Here is a 19241-nt window from a genome sequence, read left to right as displayed (position 1 = left end):
CCAACAAATCAGAGTCTTTGCTGCTTGTTCTTCTCATTGATGCTACCAATATACTTAGACTCAATTTACTGTACCAGTGCATTACGTGATCTAAATCTATGTACTTGGATCAGGCTTGTACAGTATATACGGTACCAGATCTAGATCTATGTACTTGGATCAGGCTTGTACAGTATATACAGTACCAGAGCTAGATCTATGTAACTGGATCAGGCTTGTACAGTATATACGGTACATGTAATGAGGATGTCCCATTTTTATTAACTCACTTAGTGCTATTCAATTTTAGATCATACTTAGAAAACAGGATTAAGATATCTCCTCTGCCTGAGCTGATTTCAGTATCATATAATATATTGGCCTCACAAGGCTGCACCTCTACAGTCTAACACTCAATTTCATATATCTACAATCGGTGTAATAATAAGGCTGTCAATTTCATACAACTATACAGCCTGTTTAATAACAAGGCTGTACATTTCATATCATCTATTAATCTTGCTATGTGCTTTCAACAACTAAAAGCTATACAACATAATAACTGCTCCTGCAGCAGCAAGTAAAAGTGATACTACCTAAATATTCTCTCTTTAATATACAAGCAACACGAGCATAGCTTTCACCAACAAGGCAAAAAAGTCCGTAGTAAAACTTGAATCTTCAATACAGCAGTCTAATGAAATGAAAATTTAATTTTGGCTGCAGTTCGCCAATTAAGTTGTCCAATGCCAAAAATAGTACATGTGAAACAAATTTAGATGCTCTGTATGCTTTGTTTTACCTGGGTAAGAATTAAAACGAAATTTTCTATAGAGCTGGCAGTTGGTATGAACACATATGTACATATGGTAACATGGAAATACAATATATCAAAATGAACCAGATAAAGTACAGCTTATTTGAATATTATCTTATGAATCTCATTTCACTTGATGAATTAAAGAAAGACAGACGACATTCAACGAAAAGATCATAAAGGTAGTTAGATGGATGAACAGACAGACAGACAAATGAGTGACAATTAAAAGTACTGTATTCAATCTCACTTTCCCTTGTAACTTTCAAGCAGAATGTGACATTAAGCAACTCACTCTGTAATTAAAAAGCTGTAAAAGGTTTAGATCCCAAAGATTGCTTCCCTGGTGTTCTTTACATAAATGTATTTAATGTTACCACACAGGACATCTTTACACTCTTGGCTTCATCTGTCATGTAGCTCTTTATAATAAGGAGACTAATTCTCATCAAAAGAGAAGACTTTCCCATTTGCAAAAAAATATTACTTGGAATACAACCTTCCATTTGAGAAGAGATTCCAAATGATGACTCAAATAATAGATCCAAATACACGTACATATCAAAAATTTCTCCAACCCATCCCATCCTATTCTAAATTCTAATGGTATTTTGGACTTTAATTTACAAGTTTCATAATAAAAGTCCCTAGTTATGAAGGAAGTAGACTGTGCAAAGACATTCTTACACAAGTACTTGTTTAAAAATGAAATTCTGAAACCAGTCTTTTACAAGCTTGGCAAGTAAAAGATTGTCTCACTTGTTACGTATTTGCCTAAAGCAATGTCATGACATTATTCACATCATCATGAGGTTTTCTTATATATGACACAGAATGATAATGATCTGCACGTGTTGTAAAATGCCGTAGTCATTTGATAAAGAAATTACATTCTATACTTACTCATAAGACAGACTCAAAGACTTGGGTCTGCCTTAACATGTGCCAGCAGATCATCTATGTAGTTTATTATATGTAATCAACTGAAAAACAACATTGATCCTGATCTGCTGGTGCATTATGTGATGCCAGATCAGGGTCTACATTGTTTGCAGCAAGTAAGAATATATTAATTTTGAAAGTGATCTGCCTAAACAGAACTGAATAAAATACAGTGGAACTGGCTATAAAGCCTGAACCTGTAATACAGTGTGAATGGTCATGGAACCCATAGCAACTCAATAATTGGCTGGTGAAATGCAATTACCATCTCTACTCAGTCACAAGTCAAGTTAAACTGCAAACTACAAGGATCCTCATCTGCTGTGGCATAATGTGCATGCATATCAGGGTCTATGTTGTGTGTTCTTCTGTTTACTCCTAACAAACTGTACAGACCAAGATCTGCTGGTGCATTTTGCAATGGGTCTGTGGAGTTCCACATCATTAAACATCATTATCGTGTCCTTGTATTTAATATGTTCTGTGACTGATGGAGGATGTCACCACAGTACAAGATAACCTCATTCGTAACATGGATCACTCTGATAAACTGTGTGATAGCAATGGAGAATTGTAACGGTATCAAGAGCACCCTGTAATAATTTCAGAAGTCCATTTTGCTTGATTCTTGAATTACTGTTTTAGTCTGATATACAATTTTAACTGGAAATTACAAAAAAATATAGCAGTTGTTGCAGTACTGGAAATATAGATGTTCCTCACTCCTATGATAGATTATAATTCATAATGAGATGACGGTATTACCAATATCTGTAAAAACACTGTCATCTAAAATTTACCTACCAAATGGAATCAAGAAATATTTTACCTAATGAAACATATTCTGCATATCTTCTTCAAATTTTTGATTATTATTGAACTGTATAGGGAGTCTGTACTTCAAAAATGGCAGCAGGTGTTCTTTTAGATGCAACTATTGATTATTCATCAAAAGCATTGTTTAGAAACTAAAATGCTTCACAATATATGAAAGAATTGATTTTCAAAAAAACAGTTCTTGAATATAAATGTATACATGATGCTGTTCTAAATTATCTTCAGAATTTATTCAGGCCTTTTTCTACACATTACCAGTTGTTACTGGCACCACATGCAAGCCTTCATTCACCAAAAGCAAGAACAGAACGCTTTGAGAAAATCTTCCAGTATTCTAAATTTCTGTGAAATAGACTCCAATGCATGAAAATCTGTATAAAATATTACAGTATTTAAGAAACATCGCAAGCATGCATGTTTTACTACAGTATCAATGAGAGAATTGACCTTGACGACATGAATCATCCCCATAAATAATTATTATAGGCTACCTCTCTTCAATAATCATCCCTATTACACAACAATGCCAGTGTGTCTCCCTCTTATTTAACTTTTTCTATGTGCCCTATCATCTTTGAATAGCCACCTCATAAAATGTTCAGCAAAAATTCTTTTGTCCTTTTTTTAATGACTTGTGAAAAGTCTGGCCTCTGACCACAATTATCACCCACCCACCTTAAGGTGTCCAAAATGAGAAAGATATTCTGGAGAAAAAAAAAGTGCCTTCATTTCAAGGTTTGCCAATGACTTGTCTGGTAAAGTTACCTACTGCAACAATTACAAAAAGATCAACCTGAAACTTTATTAAGTTGAATAGACAGCTGCATTTGTTTGATTCTGGGGCATGCAGATGCTTGATGTGTAATGAAATTAGTACCATGTAAAATGTCCCTGCACTCTGTGTCATGCAATTGCTTATTGGTTACTTCCTGAATGAGTTTTTGTTTACATTAGTAGTACACAAAAAGGAGCTGGTCAACCTAGGATGAAACCATGCATGATTTATTGAACTAAGTGGGGTTTAACCCTATCACTTTTTGCTACACATTAAATGTGCAGCAAAAAGTGATCAAGGGATATCAGTTATAATAAAAGAGGCATGATGCTGAATGCTTATACATGTACATAAAATAACAGAAAAATAATGGTGATGTGAAACCAGTCTGGCCACAATTTATATACTTGTTTGGCGACCTCATCCCTAGTCCATGTTAAGAAATTAAATATATATATATACTGCTAATTTCTGCATAACACAACAAAAGTAAGACATGGTAACAGTCAAGTTTTATTGAGTCATAAAATGCTAATAATGAAACACCAGTATATCAGCTCATTTTTTTCTCTTACATTCAGATCTGCACAATGCCATCAATATCAAACTTTAGGAATGGTTAAAACTGTCAAGTTCCATGTGAGGTCTGATTGGATGGCACAAAAATGATATGGCAAATCTAGATTTAAAACACACAAAGTTTAGATGTTGACTGTAAAAGTATCTTAAAATACATAAATATGTTCACAGGAAAATCCTTGAACTTTCTAAATATTTCTGAAGATTAGATGTCTATTGTACCTTGGAAAACCTAGGCTGTATTGACTGCTAATAGAGTAGGATTACCAGGGACTAGATATTCCAAGAGATCTAAGTTTTTCAAATAGCTTCAAGAGGCTGGGATATCTTAAAATTCACACTATAAGCTTTCATAGAGAATCTTTAGAAATCCAAAGTATGCAAAGTTACACCAGCTAATCCAAGTTTTAATCACCAGCCTTTCAAATCCCATCCCTGTTGTAAGAAAATATCAGAATATCGGAAGAAGAAAAAACAACAGAATAATTAATTCCTCTAAATATATATAAAACAGAAAGCTTGACAACCAATTTTCCACGTTGGTGGGATGCATAATAAAAACATTTATCATTTTTTTTACAATGGCATTAAAAACAATTTTTTAAAACTCTTATCTTGTCTCAATGGACGACTGCTTATCATCCTTTTGCCATGGATTATTTCTGGACTTGATTCTTAAAACCCTAAGCTCTTACTTATTTTCATTTTAACATTGTTTTTACAGGGAACTAAATTATTTGTTAAATTTTCAAAGCTTGTTGTTTTCACTCTTTCCTTGTTACTGTTTATTAGAGCCTAAACATCTAACAAAAGTAATTCAGAAAAATCGCAGCTTTTTAACTACAGTTATACAAATATACTTTATTATAAGAAATAATATGATTTACCAGGGCTTCAAGGGAAGAGAAATTACAAGTAGGGAATGATTTACCAGGGCTTCAAGGGATGAGAAATTACAAGTAGGGAATGATTTACCAGGGCTTCAAGGGAAGAGAAATTACAAGTAGGGAATGATTTACCAAGGTTTCAGAAGTGAAGATATTACAAGCAGGAAATAAAATTTCCATTCACCTGCTTGCCAATATACATTCCAAATGGATAGAGTGAGCAATTGGGGTGAGGGGTGAATTCTAATGTGTATTGCTAAATATCAGGATACACAACCTATGTTATGATACATAATTTACATACAAATTAACTTGATGGTCTTGTCTTCATTAGAGTGATTGTCAATGATAGGGTGGTGATGTTTTAGACAAGTCAACAACTGCTGTGTGGCCTAAGTGGTTAGAGCATCTGCCTCAGATGTGGGAGGTCACAAGTATGGATAGTTGGATACATCCCCTTCTCCTGTGTCAAGCCCTGAATAAGCTACATTCAGTTTTGATTAGTGGTTATTGTTCATAGTGTACTAGCACAAACTATAACCCAAAAAATTCTGAAATGAATTAAGCATATTTTCTATTGGCTTGGCTGTTCATAAGCTCTAAGTAATAAAGTTAAACTGGAAAAATAAAGTTATGTTTGATGATTTCATATTTAAAAAAATTGAAATTCACCCCACTGTCAAAAATGTGTCAACCTGTAAGGTCTGAAAATTACCCAAAATGACAAAATGTCAAAGATTTTATGAGTCTGAAATGGTGCAATTAAAAATAAACAAAACTGTCAAGGAAGTTTTGTTTCTTTCCCATTAAATTAACCTTTTATTTCTGAATAAATAAGTGCAGTCCTTAAACAAAAATTTTAGATCATAAAGTACTGTATGTCTCGGGGCCTCGAGTGGCCGAGTGGTCTAAACGCTCTACGTGACAGATCACTGCCATCTCACCTCTGTCTTTGTGGGTTCGAGTCTAGGATTTGGCCAATATGGGTATGTGAGAAAGCTTGCCAGTAGCTTCTTGTGGGTTGGTGGTTCTTCCCGGGCTTTTCCCAGGTTCTTCCTCGACCATTAATACTGGCTGCTATGAATAGACTATCGTGTGCTAAAAAATGGCGTTAAACCCAACAAAAACAATAACTGTACGTCTGATTGCATTTAATTTCCATAAACAGAACTACCAATCACTGATATCCAAACAAATCCAAAGCAAGTACATAAAGAAGTCTTGTAACTGACAATTTTTCCATTTAAAATTATGTGAAGTTAACTTGGAAAATACATGAGTTTGACGAGTTATGACCAATGTGTTAAATGTGTTATTGCCATGAGTTCAATGTGTTATAGCCCATGGGTTCAATCTAATATAGCCTATGGGTTCAATGTGTTATAGCTCTTGGGTATGATCTAATATAGTCCATGGGTTTAATGTGTTAGAGCCCATGGGTTTGATCTAATATAGTCAATGGGTTTAATGTGTTATAGCCCATGGGTTTAATGTGTTATAGCCCTTGGGTATGATCTAATATTGTCCATGGGTTTAATGTGTTAGAGCCCATGGGTTCAATGTGTCATAGCCCATGGGCTCAATCTAATATAGTCCATGGGCTCAATGTGTTATATCCCATAGGTTCAATGTGTTATAGCCCATGGGTTCAATGTGTCATTTACCATGGGTTCAATGTGTTATAGCCCATGGGTTCAATGTGTTATATCCCATGGGTTAAATGTGTTATAGCTCATGGGTTCAATGTATCATTTACCATGGGTTCAATGTATAATATCCCATGGCTTCACTGTGTTATATATCCCATGGGTTAAATGTGTTATAACCCATGGGTTCAATGTGTTATATCCCATGGGTTCAATCTAATATAGTCCATGGGTTCAATGTGTTAGAGCCCATGAGTTCAATGTGTTATAGCCCAAAGGCTAGATTTAAATAGCCCATGGGTTCAATGTGTTCTAGCCTTTGGGTTCAATCTACTATAGTCCATGGCTTCAATGTGTTCTAGCCGATGGGTTAAATGTGTTCTAGCCTTGGGGTTTAATGTAATATAGTCCATGGGTTCAACATGTTATAGCCTATGGGTTTGATCCAATATAGTCCATGGCTTTAATGTGTTATAGCCCATGGGTTCCATCTAATAAAGTCCATGGGTTCAATGTGTCAGGGCCAATGGGTTTATAGCCCATGGGCTTGATCTAATATAGTCCATGGGTTCAATGTATTCTAGCCTTTGGGTTCGATCTAATATAGTCCATGGGTTCAACGTGTTACAGTTTATGGGTTTAATCTAATATAGTTGATAGGTTCAATGTGTCAGAGCCCATGGGTTTGATGTGTTATAGCCCATGGGTTCCACGTGTTATAGCCCATGGGCTCGATCTGATATAGTCCATGGGTTCAACATGCTATAGCCTATGGGTTTGATCTAATATAGTCCATGGGTTCCACGTGTTATAGCCTATGGGTTCAATGCGTCAGAGCCCATGGGTTCGATGTGTTATAGCCCATGGGCTCGATCTAATATAGACCATAGATTCAATGTATTCTATCATTTTGGTTCGATCTAATATAGTCCATGGGTTCAATGTGTTAAAGCTCATGGGTTCAATGTACAATAAATAGCCCATGGGCTCAATCTAATAAAGTCCATGGATTCAATGTAATCTAGCCTTTGGGTTTGATCTAATATAGTCCATGGGTTCCACGTGTTGTAGCCTATGGGTTCAATGTGTCAGAGCTCATGGGTTCGATGTGTTATAGCCCATGGGCTCAATCTAATATAGTCCATAGATTCAATGTACACGTATTCTATCCTTTGGGTTCAATCTAATATAGTCCATGGGTTCAATGTGTCAAAACTGATGGGTTCAATGTACAATAAATAGCCCATGGGCTCAATCTAATGAAGTCCATGGATTCAATGTAGTCTAGCCTTTGGGTTCAATCTAATATAGTCCATGGGTTCCACGTGTTATAGTCCATGGGTTCAATCTAATATAGTCCATGGGTTCAATCTAATATAGCCCATGGGTTCAATCTAATATAGTCCATGAGTTCAATCTAATATAGCCCATGCATGTAGGGTCTATCTGAATTGTAAAAAGGCAATTTTTTACTTCAATCAGATCAAGAGTGTAATGTGTAACAACATACCATCTGTACCTGATGAGAAGTCATGTGTAACAACATACCATCTGTACCTGATGAGAAGTCATGTTTTACTGCTAACAACAGACCCTGATATGCAGTTTAATAATGTGCTGGCAAATCAGGGTCTTACAATGTGATTAGTTCTACTTATTAGTCCTAACAAACTTATATCTGCTGCTACAATATGCATTTATGCAGCATGTAGTTGGATTTGACTTACAAGTGTATGTGTGTGTGTGTGTGATTTAGATTTTTAACGTAGCTTTAATAGTTTTAGTCCTATGACTATGAAATCTGCAGTGTGGCAGCTTATAGTGATGTCTAGCACTAGTGTATCATGCCACATACATGTAGCATCATGTTCCACCCAGTCACATTATCGTGACACCAGGACAAAGTCCTAAAACTAACCTCTAACTGCTAAGCACCAAGCGAGGCAGCTGCTAGTACCAATTTTATAAGCTTTTGATATGACTCACCTGGGGCTCCAACCCATGACCTTCCACATCTGATAGCTTTAGATGCTAAATTAAAAGAGGTGTAGGAATGGGGCATTATGGGTAATTTTGTTAATTTTCCAACACAAAGTCTTAAATAATATTGATCAAAAGTAAATGTAGGTAGTACAGTGTGTCTGGGGGATTTGTTCCAATACCTCCCCCCCCACTAAAAACTTTATTATTTACATTTGAAATAACTATAAATCAGCTTCAACCATTTAACAGTTTCCTTTTATATAGCAAGCAGTTAAAGTGCTCAGAATTTGTGATAGTCCACTAGCTTGAGACTTTTTGATTTTGTTAGTTTTAGGGGAACTTTTAGCGCATTACTGACTTTATTAGTCAAAGAAATAGGAGTCAGGTGCCCTTCCTCAAGATGTACTGCAGCAGCATACCCCGGCTGGCCAGTGTGGGTATCAAATTCATAACTCTTGGGTTACAATTGAGTTACCATGGCCCCCAGCCCGAGGCAAGTTAAATCTCAAATTCATAACTCTTAGGTTACAATTGAGTTACCATGGCCCCCCCAGCCCGAGGCAAGTTAAATCTCCTTTTGCATGAGTAATTTTCATAATTTCAATAGTGCATTGGTTCATCAAGTTTCACTTGTAGCCAGTCAGTGTTTGTTTACACTCTCATATGTAATTTTTGAAAATCTGTGTGCTTAGACAATGTTAAAGGTCCCCAAAATTGAACTGCTCACTCAGGATTAGAACAAATGGGATTTGGCCTCTCATATTTCAAAATAAAGTTCTGTTTCCCAGTTTACTGATGAATTGCTGATCTGACAAACATGTACTCTTGTATGGATCACAAGTTTTGGCAAGAAAGTCTTTATCATTTCCGGTCTTCAATGTCAGTTTCATCATTCTTATGTTCACTACTTCACTAGAACAATGATGAAGTCTTTTCATTTTGCATTTAGTGAATTTGTCCTTTCCTGCTGTAGTACTGGTAATCATAATTCTTGCATGCAAATCTGAGAATGGTGTCTACTGGATGTTTACTGTAAATGAACAATATGTTATTCACCAACAGTAATTACTTGGTTGGATAAAATTTTAAAACTGCTTTAGCATTTCTATTTCTACAGCTAATTGAATGCTTTCTACATTTTTTCATTTTCAGTATAAAACTGAACGCAAGATGCAGAACTCTAACAGTCACAATGCACAATGTATATTCTGCTCGCGATCTATATAGTATTATTATTACTCGTTATTCTGCCTCTTTACGTTAGCAATCAACTCAACAAAATGCTAAATGTAAAATGCAAATAAAACTATTGATTTCTAGCAACTTCCAGTCACCAAGCATAAAACTCTCTCATCAGTTAAATATTTTCAAAAGATCATAATCAAACTGAAAATACAATGAAGACAAAATCCTACCTTGTTTGCCCTCCTATCTTCTTGCGTTTTTTAGGAATCAGACCCATTTTCTTAAACTTCTTGTATACAGCAGCAGCTGCCATCTTATAATAAATCCCAAATATTGTAATTTCTCAGAAAACTGAAACATCTCACACATTCATCACATAGCCTAGTATGTCACACCTTGTAAGAGCCGTTGGAACAGGTGTGATTTTTAATTTTGATTGTAATGTGCAACTTTGTAAATTGTTTCAAAGTTTATCTTCATTCAATTTTACTGCAAAGGCTTATTCTGAATTAGAAAAGACGCAATATTCTAAACCTATGGCTGACTTCTCATTACAAGGCAAACCTAGTATTACATAACAACGAGAGTATCATGTGATGATACTAACTTCTCTCCACTGGATAGTTTAAGTAGGTTGGTGTCGATATATTTCAAAGCTATGCAGAAAATGCAACCGTAACTGTTTCTCACCAAAAAAAAAGTGGGAGTTGCTAGCTATCTGTGGCAAAAGAAGGCAGATTCATCACACACGTATCTGGCACAATGCTTGAGACAGCAGAAGTTTGGTACAAGAGGCCAAACCTCCACAAAACATCAGCTGCCAATTCCATGGCAAATTATTTCACCCTGGACTACCTGACTTTTTGTTGAAATGCCTCTTTCAGTACACCTTCCAAACAATACAATTACACAACCAAAGGATGTTAAGGTATGACACAAAATAACTCAAAGAACGTTGGTGCCATCGTGCATAATATATCTAACAAGATAGTGTCTTGTTTCCTTCAAGAAATACATAGCTTATGCCAAGGAAGACGATTTTAGCATAAGCGTGTCCATTTACAGAGACATAAAGTGCAAACCGTCCAACTCCATTATGAGAAACAAAAGAATTCACACCCAGAGGTTCGCATGTTCAGGTTTAAGGTTTCCCTCTTAACTCCACTCATTGGAAAAATTTTGCCTTCACTTAAAATTGGCAAGTAGAATTTCTTCACCAACATGTACAAGCTCCGAGGTCTCAAGATAGAAACGGCATGCTACAGGTAACAAACACTTAAGCCAATACACAATCTCTGTTAGACGATACACATCACTCAATACAGTCAATAATAGCCACATCTAAATCAAACTGGAATTCCATAGGAATTTCTCACTTCAACAGCTTCTACGTTTAAAGCCAATCCAATGAAAAGCAATCTTCACTGCATAAATATATTCAATCCATTTTCCCCCACATGTACAACACTATCTGTTACCATCCTCTGAATTTCTCTGCTTGCTAAGTCCGACATAACAAACTTAAGTACCTACTGGAGCATTTATAAGGCTTTCATCTCGTTTCTTCCATTTCTCCATGCAAAATGGAGAGGGCTGAGAGCCGAGTGGTGAAACTGACAGCTTATCAGTAGGACTAGAAGGGGATGACAATCAATGTCCGGAATTAATGGGAAAAGAACCACAAGGTCAGGTAAAATATTTCTCTATTGGTAATGTTGCCATCAGTGTAACAAATTACCCACTGGAAATAAGGCAGGTCCTGGGAAAACACCCTATACATCCACAGGGTTGTTCCTTATTAACGCTCAATATCCTTATGGCTAGCAATACCTCTCTACGCCAATATTCCTAGTCAAACAAGCCTATCATTGGTTAGAGATATTTTAAGTGGTTAGGACTATCACACGACTAGGAGTTAGATACATGATGAAAATTTTGTCAAACTGGGAATGATTATAACAAATCCTTACTTTGATAAACTCTTTTATGATGACATACGGTATCTCAATTTCATTTCCTCATCCCTTGGAATTTGTTCACCTTGATCACAATTGTCGGACATGCCAGTAGCATATATATCGTAATAAATGTATCGATTGGTTTGATTTTTTAAGGGCATTATTCAACTTTGGGCTGGTCTGGGTAGATATCAAACCAGCAGCCCTTGGAATACGATTCAAATGCTTGACCAACTGTGCTACGAAAGCACCTCCTAAGTATCTCGACTTACGCATTACTGGAGTTGTGTACTCATCTGAGAGAGTTCCAGTTTAAAAGTTGTCATTATTCATATCACGGGTGTAAAATATACAGGCGCGCGTGTGTGTGCGTGTGCGTGTGTGTGTGTTGCCACGTATTAAAATTTATTGGAAACTGTATTGGCTAATCATCATTAAAAAAAATGTGAAATTAGTTTTACAGTGGAAGGAAGAAATTACCATCCAACATGGTCCCGTCTTAGAAGAACCACATTATCTATCGTGAACGTAAATCAAGCAGCTGACAGTTTCCTAATTTCGCATCTCACTTCATCCCTAATAATCATTAATAAATCTGAACATGTGTTAAACAATTAATTTACGACAATTCATTATTTCTGTGCTCCAACAAAATATTTTTTGTCTAAACTACGAAGTTAAAACTGCTGTTCAGTTTTATCTTTAAGGACAGTAGGGGGTGGTATACAATAGGAAACATTCCCATTGCAAGGAGACAAGTGTACGTGCTGATTAACAACCATCACGTTAAAAGCAATGACGGACGTTTGCAAGAGACGAGCATGGCTGACCATGTGTAAACCCAGCGTTCTTAACTTTATTTGACCTCAGTAGGTGATAGTGTGGTATTTCATGAAGTAGAAAAGCAGTGAGGGGTACAATGCTGTAAGGCCAATGGAAAAATAAAAATGTGCAGGTAGGGTGATACCATTTTTTAAATTATTTTGTTGTTGTTGCCCAGACTGATTTAATCAAAGCATAAACTAGAAAACATGCACCTGAATTTAACTTTGATCATAGTTTCAAAAATATTTTTTAGGGTTGTCAGGAAAAAATAGTGTTAAGTCCGGTATTCATAACCAAGGATATATATTTTTGGCCTAATGCTTTGCATTATAATAAACAATTTTTTTTTTAAATTTCAGTATATAAAAAAAATGATGATTCATGCAAATAAATATTTAGTTTAATTATTATGAGATCATAAAAATAATTTAGAAGTCTTCAAGGCATGATGGATGGATGGAAAGACAAGGTAAACTAAATACTCCAAACAAAATACATAATGCTAACATGGACACAGGAACTGAAACGTAACAAAAACGTGTAGTGATCAAATTTGGGGGAGGGGGCATTGTAAAGAGATCCAAGTGAGTCTGATATTACTCACCAAGGTTAAATACATAGAAAGCTATATACAAGTTATTAAGTACGAAAATTATTCAAATTCTGTAATTTTGATGTGAAAACAATTGTCTCAATGTTTTTCCATTTTGTTTATTTATTTATTTATTTATTTATGCTTGTATCTTTATTCACATTTTGTAACCAAATCATTCACAGAATAAATGGCCAATATTTGAAAAAAACATTTTGACATAATATGTAGACATTTTAAAGGGCCTGGTATTTTGATACATCCTGTCATATTTGATCAAATATTGTTAAGTGGTTTTTGAGAAAGAGTCATTTGAAAGTTGTGGGTTTTTTTAGGGAGGGGGTCTTTCATTTTTAGAAATCTAAGCACATCTGAATGCACATCTATATCACTTGGACAAAGCTGAAAGCTGAAAGCACAATGTGAATGTACAAAGTTTAACAGTACAACAATCCTGGATGTATAGTGATACCATGGTATGCAAATATGTGTGAATGTACAGAGTTTAACAGTACAACAATACAGTGGTATACAAATATGTGTGAATGCACAGAGTTTAACAGTACAATAATCCTGGTTGTATAGCATGGTATGCAAGTATGTGTGATTGTACAGTTTAACAGTACAATAATCATGGCCGTATAGCATGGTATGCAAGCATGTGCAATTGTTCAGTTTAACAGTACAATAACTCTGGCTGTATAATGTGGTATCAAGTATGTATGATTGTACAGTTTAACAGTACAACAATCATGGCTGTATAGCATGGTATGCAAGTATGTGTGACTGTACAGAGTTTAACAGTACAATAATCATGGTTGTATAACATGGTATGTAAGTATCTGTGATTGTACAGTTTAACAGTACAATAATCATGGCTGTATAGCATGGTATGCAAGTATGTATGATTGTACAGTTTAACAGTACAATAATCCTGGCTGTATAATGTGGTATGTAAGTATCTGTGATTGTACAGTTTAACAGTATAATAATCCTGGCTGTATAGCATGGTACGCAAGAATGTAGAGTTTCATAGTGCAATCCTGGGTGCATATTGATCTTGTGGTACATACATGTGATAGTACAGAGATCAGACCTGAATTTAAAAGTAAATGAAGTTCTGAATGAACAAATACATGTTGGAAAGAAAAAAGAAATTTAAAAAAATGGATGTTACTATGATCAAAGTTAAATTCAGGATGTGAGCAATGCTTGTTTTGTAATTTGATGCTTTCTTTGAACCTACTGACCTATCATAATCGTTTTGCAATGTAACCAGAACCACACATCATTTGGGGTCTTTTTGCCCTAAAGGCACAATCTTGGCTGTATTGAGGTCTTGTGGTATGTATGTCTGAATGCAAAGTATAATGCCACATCAGCACACTCCAGGCTGTTTAGTGTACAGTTCAATGGTACAGTCCTGGCTGTATCATGATCTTGTGATATATCCGTGAAATGTATAGGGTTTAAAAGAGATCCTGTTGTATGTATTTGGGAATGTACAGATTGTAATGGCACATAAGCACAATCCTGGCTATACTGATATCGTGTGGTTTGTATGTGTGAATGTACAGAATTTAACAAAGCCTTATACCTCTAATGGCAAGTTATTCACAAAGTTTGGCCCATCTCTGTGATGTAGAACTAATGATAATGTGCAGAAATCATTTTCTTTCTTTCGATCACAGTGACCTTAACCTTTGACTTTTCAACCCTGAAATCTATAGGGCTGTTCCATAACCAAGTGCAAGCCATCTGCCAAGTTTGGTAACTAGATTGTGGACAACTAAAGTTAATTTACAGAATCAACTAAATTATTAACAGACAGACAGATCAACAGATGGCTGCTTGGATCATAACATTACTATGACCTGCCTTATGGTTAACAAAGAAAAGCAGAATGGCAAAAAAATGGTAACAGTACACGTATGTGGATAAGTTTGGATGAAAGTCCCCTTGATTTGTAGGACCTGTATTCAGTGTAATGATCTAAATCATCTCCAAAAAATTATCAACCATAACAAATATTTGGAAAATGAAAAGATACTTACCATGTTGAAGTTTGATGACAATTTCACTGAAAATGTTGTACCCTTACACCAGGTCACAGCACAAAAGGTTTAATGAAAATATGTGTAACAGTGGAATAAAGTAAAAGACTTTAAATAAAATAAGTATGTTTTAAATAACAGCAGCAATTAGCAACAAACAAATCACTCTCACTGTCTTTAACAGTTTTAATAAAACAGAAGCTGAGGTATTCACCTCTCCCCACTCTGCATAATTACCTCCAATCAAATGCTTATGGCCACCTTATAGGTTGCTGTAGGCTGCTGACTGAGGCTGATCTGGGTGATTTACAACCAGACTACATCAACATTATTAACCACTTGAGTGCCAGTTCCAATTATATAACAGTTCTAACAAACAAAACAGGAAATAAAGTGGCCTCTTCATCTCCCTAGGGCATACCTAAGACATGATTGATGTGTACCCGACTTTGAAAAGCTCAGCCAACAGCAAACAAAGATCCTGGCATGCCATGGCATAATGCACATGCAGATCAGGGTCTATGCTGTTTGTTCTACTGATTACTCCTAACAAACTGCACAAACCCAGATCTGCCAATGCATTATGTGACAGTAGATCTGGGTCTGTGCAGTTTGCAGTTGGACTCTACTTATAAGCGAGTATATACGGTAAGTACTATAGGTCTGCTAAACTGGGTCCACAATATTTTGAAGTGCTTTAGGCCCTAATGTGCACTCACTAGCATTTGTGTAAACTTATCGACCGTAGATATTCATTTATAAGTCAATCCGCAAACAACAAAGAGCCTAATCTGCTGTAGCATAATGTGCCTGCAGATCATAGTCTATGTTGTTTGTTCTACTGATTACTCCTAACAAACTGCATAGACCCAGATCTGTGGCACATTATGTGATGGCAAATCTGGGTCTGTGCAAATTGCAATTCGACCCACCTTATAACCAAGTATACTTTAGGACATCACTGCTACCTATTGTTTGTTCAAGGAATGCTTTCATGTGACCAATATATATAAATTAATCCAAATTGAAGCCATTTATCCAACAATCAGACCTTATTCACATTTTGAATGACAACAGCTTGTACTTAATTTTATGACTGTAAATTATTGTTAAGTGCCTACATGAAATGAAAATTCACTAGTGACAGGAAGCTGGGAGAACTCAGACTTCCTAAACAGACTGTCATTACTGTACATGACTGATAGTTCAGTTACTTCAGGCAATCCTGCCTTATGGACCCAGCATTTCATTTTTGTAAGGAGTTGGGTGTCACTGCCAGTTTCTTTGATTTTTTAAAGTTTCAGTCCTTAAACAGCTTGAAATATATATTTTTGGTCTGCTTTATAGCAACATAAAAAAACACTGTTATATGGTATTAGCTTAAATTTTTTTATCAATCTTGAGGTAAAAGAAAACAAAATATCCTGACATGAAAGAATTTCCCAGCACCCCATAAAAATTAAATGGTCCCTCCCTTACATGTTAGATTTTGGATCATCTAGGGGTGAGCATGTATACCAGACTGATGAAAATAGTGTGCTTGAAAATTTTAGTCCCCATAAACTATCCCTGCACAATTTAGTAAAGATGATACTGTTATGTGTATTTAATCTGTATTAATTGTTAGCATTTTTTCTCCATGCTTGTGTGTTGTGTAAGATTGTATTTTGTAACTGACCTTAGTCCAAAATCAAGATCATGGTGTATCTGACTAGGGACATTGATTTTGTAAACAACATAATGCGTAGCTAATATGTCCCTGTGGTATAGATGTGTGTGTATGTGTGTGTGTGATTTGGATTTTTTACATAGCTTTAACAATTTTCAGTCATATTGTTATGATGTCTGCAGTGTGACAGTTTATAGTGGTCTTGCACTGGGGCATCATGCCGCAGACATGTAGCATGATGTCCCACCCAGTCACATTATCCTGTCACCAGGCCAACCAGTCCTAACACTAACCTCTTAATGCTGAATGCCCAGCAAGGCAGCTGTTAGTACCATTTTTGTAAGTCTTTGGTGTGACTCGGCCAGTGATCAAACCCACGACTTCCTGCATCTGAGGTGAATGCTCTAACCTGTATGTATGTATGTATGTATGTATGTATGTATGTATGTATGTATGTATGTATGTATGTATGTATGAATGCATGTATGTATGTATGTATGTATGAATGTATGTATGTATGTATGTATGTATGTATGTATGTATGTATGTATCTATGTATGTATGTATGTATGTATGTATGTATGTATGAATGCATGTATGCATGTATGTATGTATGTATGAATGCATGTATGTATGTATGTATGTATGTACGTATGTACATATGTATGTACGTATGTATGCATGTATGTATGTATGTATGCATGCATGCATGCATGCATGCATGTATGTATGTACGTACGTAAGTACGTACGTATGTATGTATGTATGGATGAATGCATGTATGTATGTATGTATGTACGTATGTATGTATGTATGTATGTATGTATGTATGTATGTATGTATGTATGTATGTATGTATGTAAGTATGTATGTATGCATGTATGTATGTATGTATGAATGCATGCATGTATGTATGTATGTATGCATGTATGCATGTATGAATGCTTGTATGTATGTATGTATGTATGTATGTATGTATGTATGTATGTATACATGTATGAATGCATGTATGTATGTATGTATGTATGTATGTATGTATGTATGTATGTATGAATGCATGTATGTATGTATGCATGTATGTATGTATGTATGTATGTATGGTTGCATGTATGTATGTATGAATGCATGTATGTATGTATGTATGGTTGTATGTATGTATGTATGAATGCATGTATGTATGTATGTATATATGTATGTATGTATGCATGCATGCATGCATGCATGTATGTATGTATGTATGTATGTATGTATGAATGCATGTATGTATGTATGTATGTATGTATGTATGTATGTATGTATGAATGCATGCATGCATGCATGTATGTATGTATGTATGTATGTTTGTATGTATCTATGTATGTATGTACCGGTATAGTGATAAATCAGCATAATCATGGCTAAATAGTGCTGATTAAAAGTTAGGTTGTAAATATATCCATGTAAAATTTCTGAACTCTTTGGGTAGTAAAACCTTCTTAATAAAAGTGAAGATGCACTCCCAAAAGATAAAAGATAACAGGTAAAAATGCTGAAATTGTTTAAAATCATACATCACAAGGGATGCAATTTAAGAAAGGTAAAATCCCTAAAACATATGGTATGTTGTTATTTTTTTTATATAACCGGCATTCTAATATACTGTACTGGCATCAGAAGTGGGATGTAAACAAAATCTGTCCATGATATTTTGATTGACTACATGCCTTTCAAAAAACCAAATACAGGAATTATCACTTACTTTACTGCCCCCAAAATTTCTTCACAGCGCAGTAAACTTGGTGTCAATCTTAGACTCTGCATTCCTGACCTTTGATGTACTTAATGGAATAGTCTTTAGACAGTGGAAACATGTACAAAGCATTTAGCACGTAAATTCTATATGACTTGAAAAATCCACATGTGTCAACAATGTCCAGGTGGGTGCAGGGTTGATATGAACAAGAAAGAAACTGTTATAAACTACAGCAACAACAAAAAAAGTCAGTCATATGATTGTCTATTCCATCAGGAAGAGATCATTTTACAATACTGTTGCAACCTGTCATGTTAACTTTCATCGTAACATTTATACTTTACAATGTTGTTTTGATGTCATATTTACTTCATGGTCACTTCTATGCTTTACAGTTTTGTTCAGACCCACCATATTAACATTCTTATCAAATGTATATTTTTATAATACTATTTTGACCCATTATATTAACATTCATATTCACATATATATGTGACAATATTGTCATTATATTTTCATGGCCATCATATTAATTTTCAAGATCACGTATACATTTTTACAATATTTTTATACCCTTCATGGTCACATGTATATTTACAACATATTGTTTAGACATGTCATCAATTATCATGGTCATGTGTATATTTTACAACATACTGTTTAGACATGTGTTTAATTTTCATGGTCATGTTCATATTTTACAACATACTGTTTAGACATGTCATTAATTCTCATGGTCATGTGCATATTTTACAACATACTGTTTAGACATGCCATTAAT

The 19241-nt window shown here is 35.2% G+C and overlaps 1 protein-coding gene across 2 annotated transcripts in view; it reads right to left on the bottom strand.

Moving 5' to 3' along the window:
• LOC149808567 (3',5'-cyclic-AMP phosphodiesterase 4D-like) overlaps window positions 1–19241 on the bottom strand; it is a 418389-nt gene that overhangs the window by 339614 nt on the left and 59534 nt on the right. The window contains exon 1 of one of the 2 annotated variants that reach the window (XM_089979223.1): window positions 9861–11446. The exons of the other annotated variant lie outside the window; for it this stretch is intronic. Coding sequence (XP_089835349.1) covers window positions 9861–9943 — 83 coding nt within the window. The 5' untranslated portion in view covers window positions 9944–11446. Of the gene's footprint in view, window positions 1–9860; window positions 11447–19241 lie in introns of those variants that run through there. 2 annotated transcript variants of the gene reach the window in all.

This window comes from Sinohyriopsis cumingii, chromosome 1 (assembly GCF_028554795.1).
Source record: "Sinohyriopsis cumingii isolate HCF-2022 chromosome 1, ASM2855479v2, whole genome shotgun sequence".
Classification (NCBI taxonomy): Eukaryota; Metazoa; Mollusca; class Bivalvia; order Unionida; family Unionidae; genus Sinohyriopsis; species Sinohyriopsis cumingii.
Note: the sequence above shows the minus strand (reverse complement) of the source record. Positions and strands in the feature narration are given on the sequence as shown.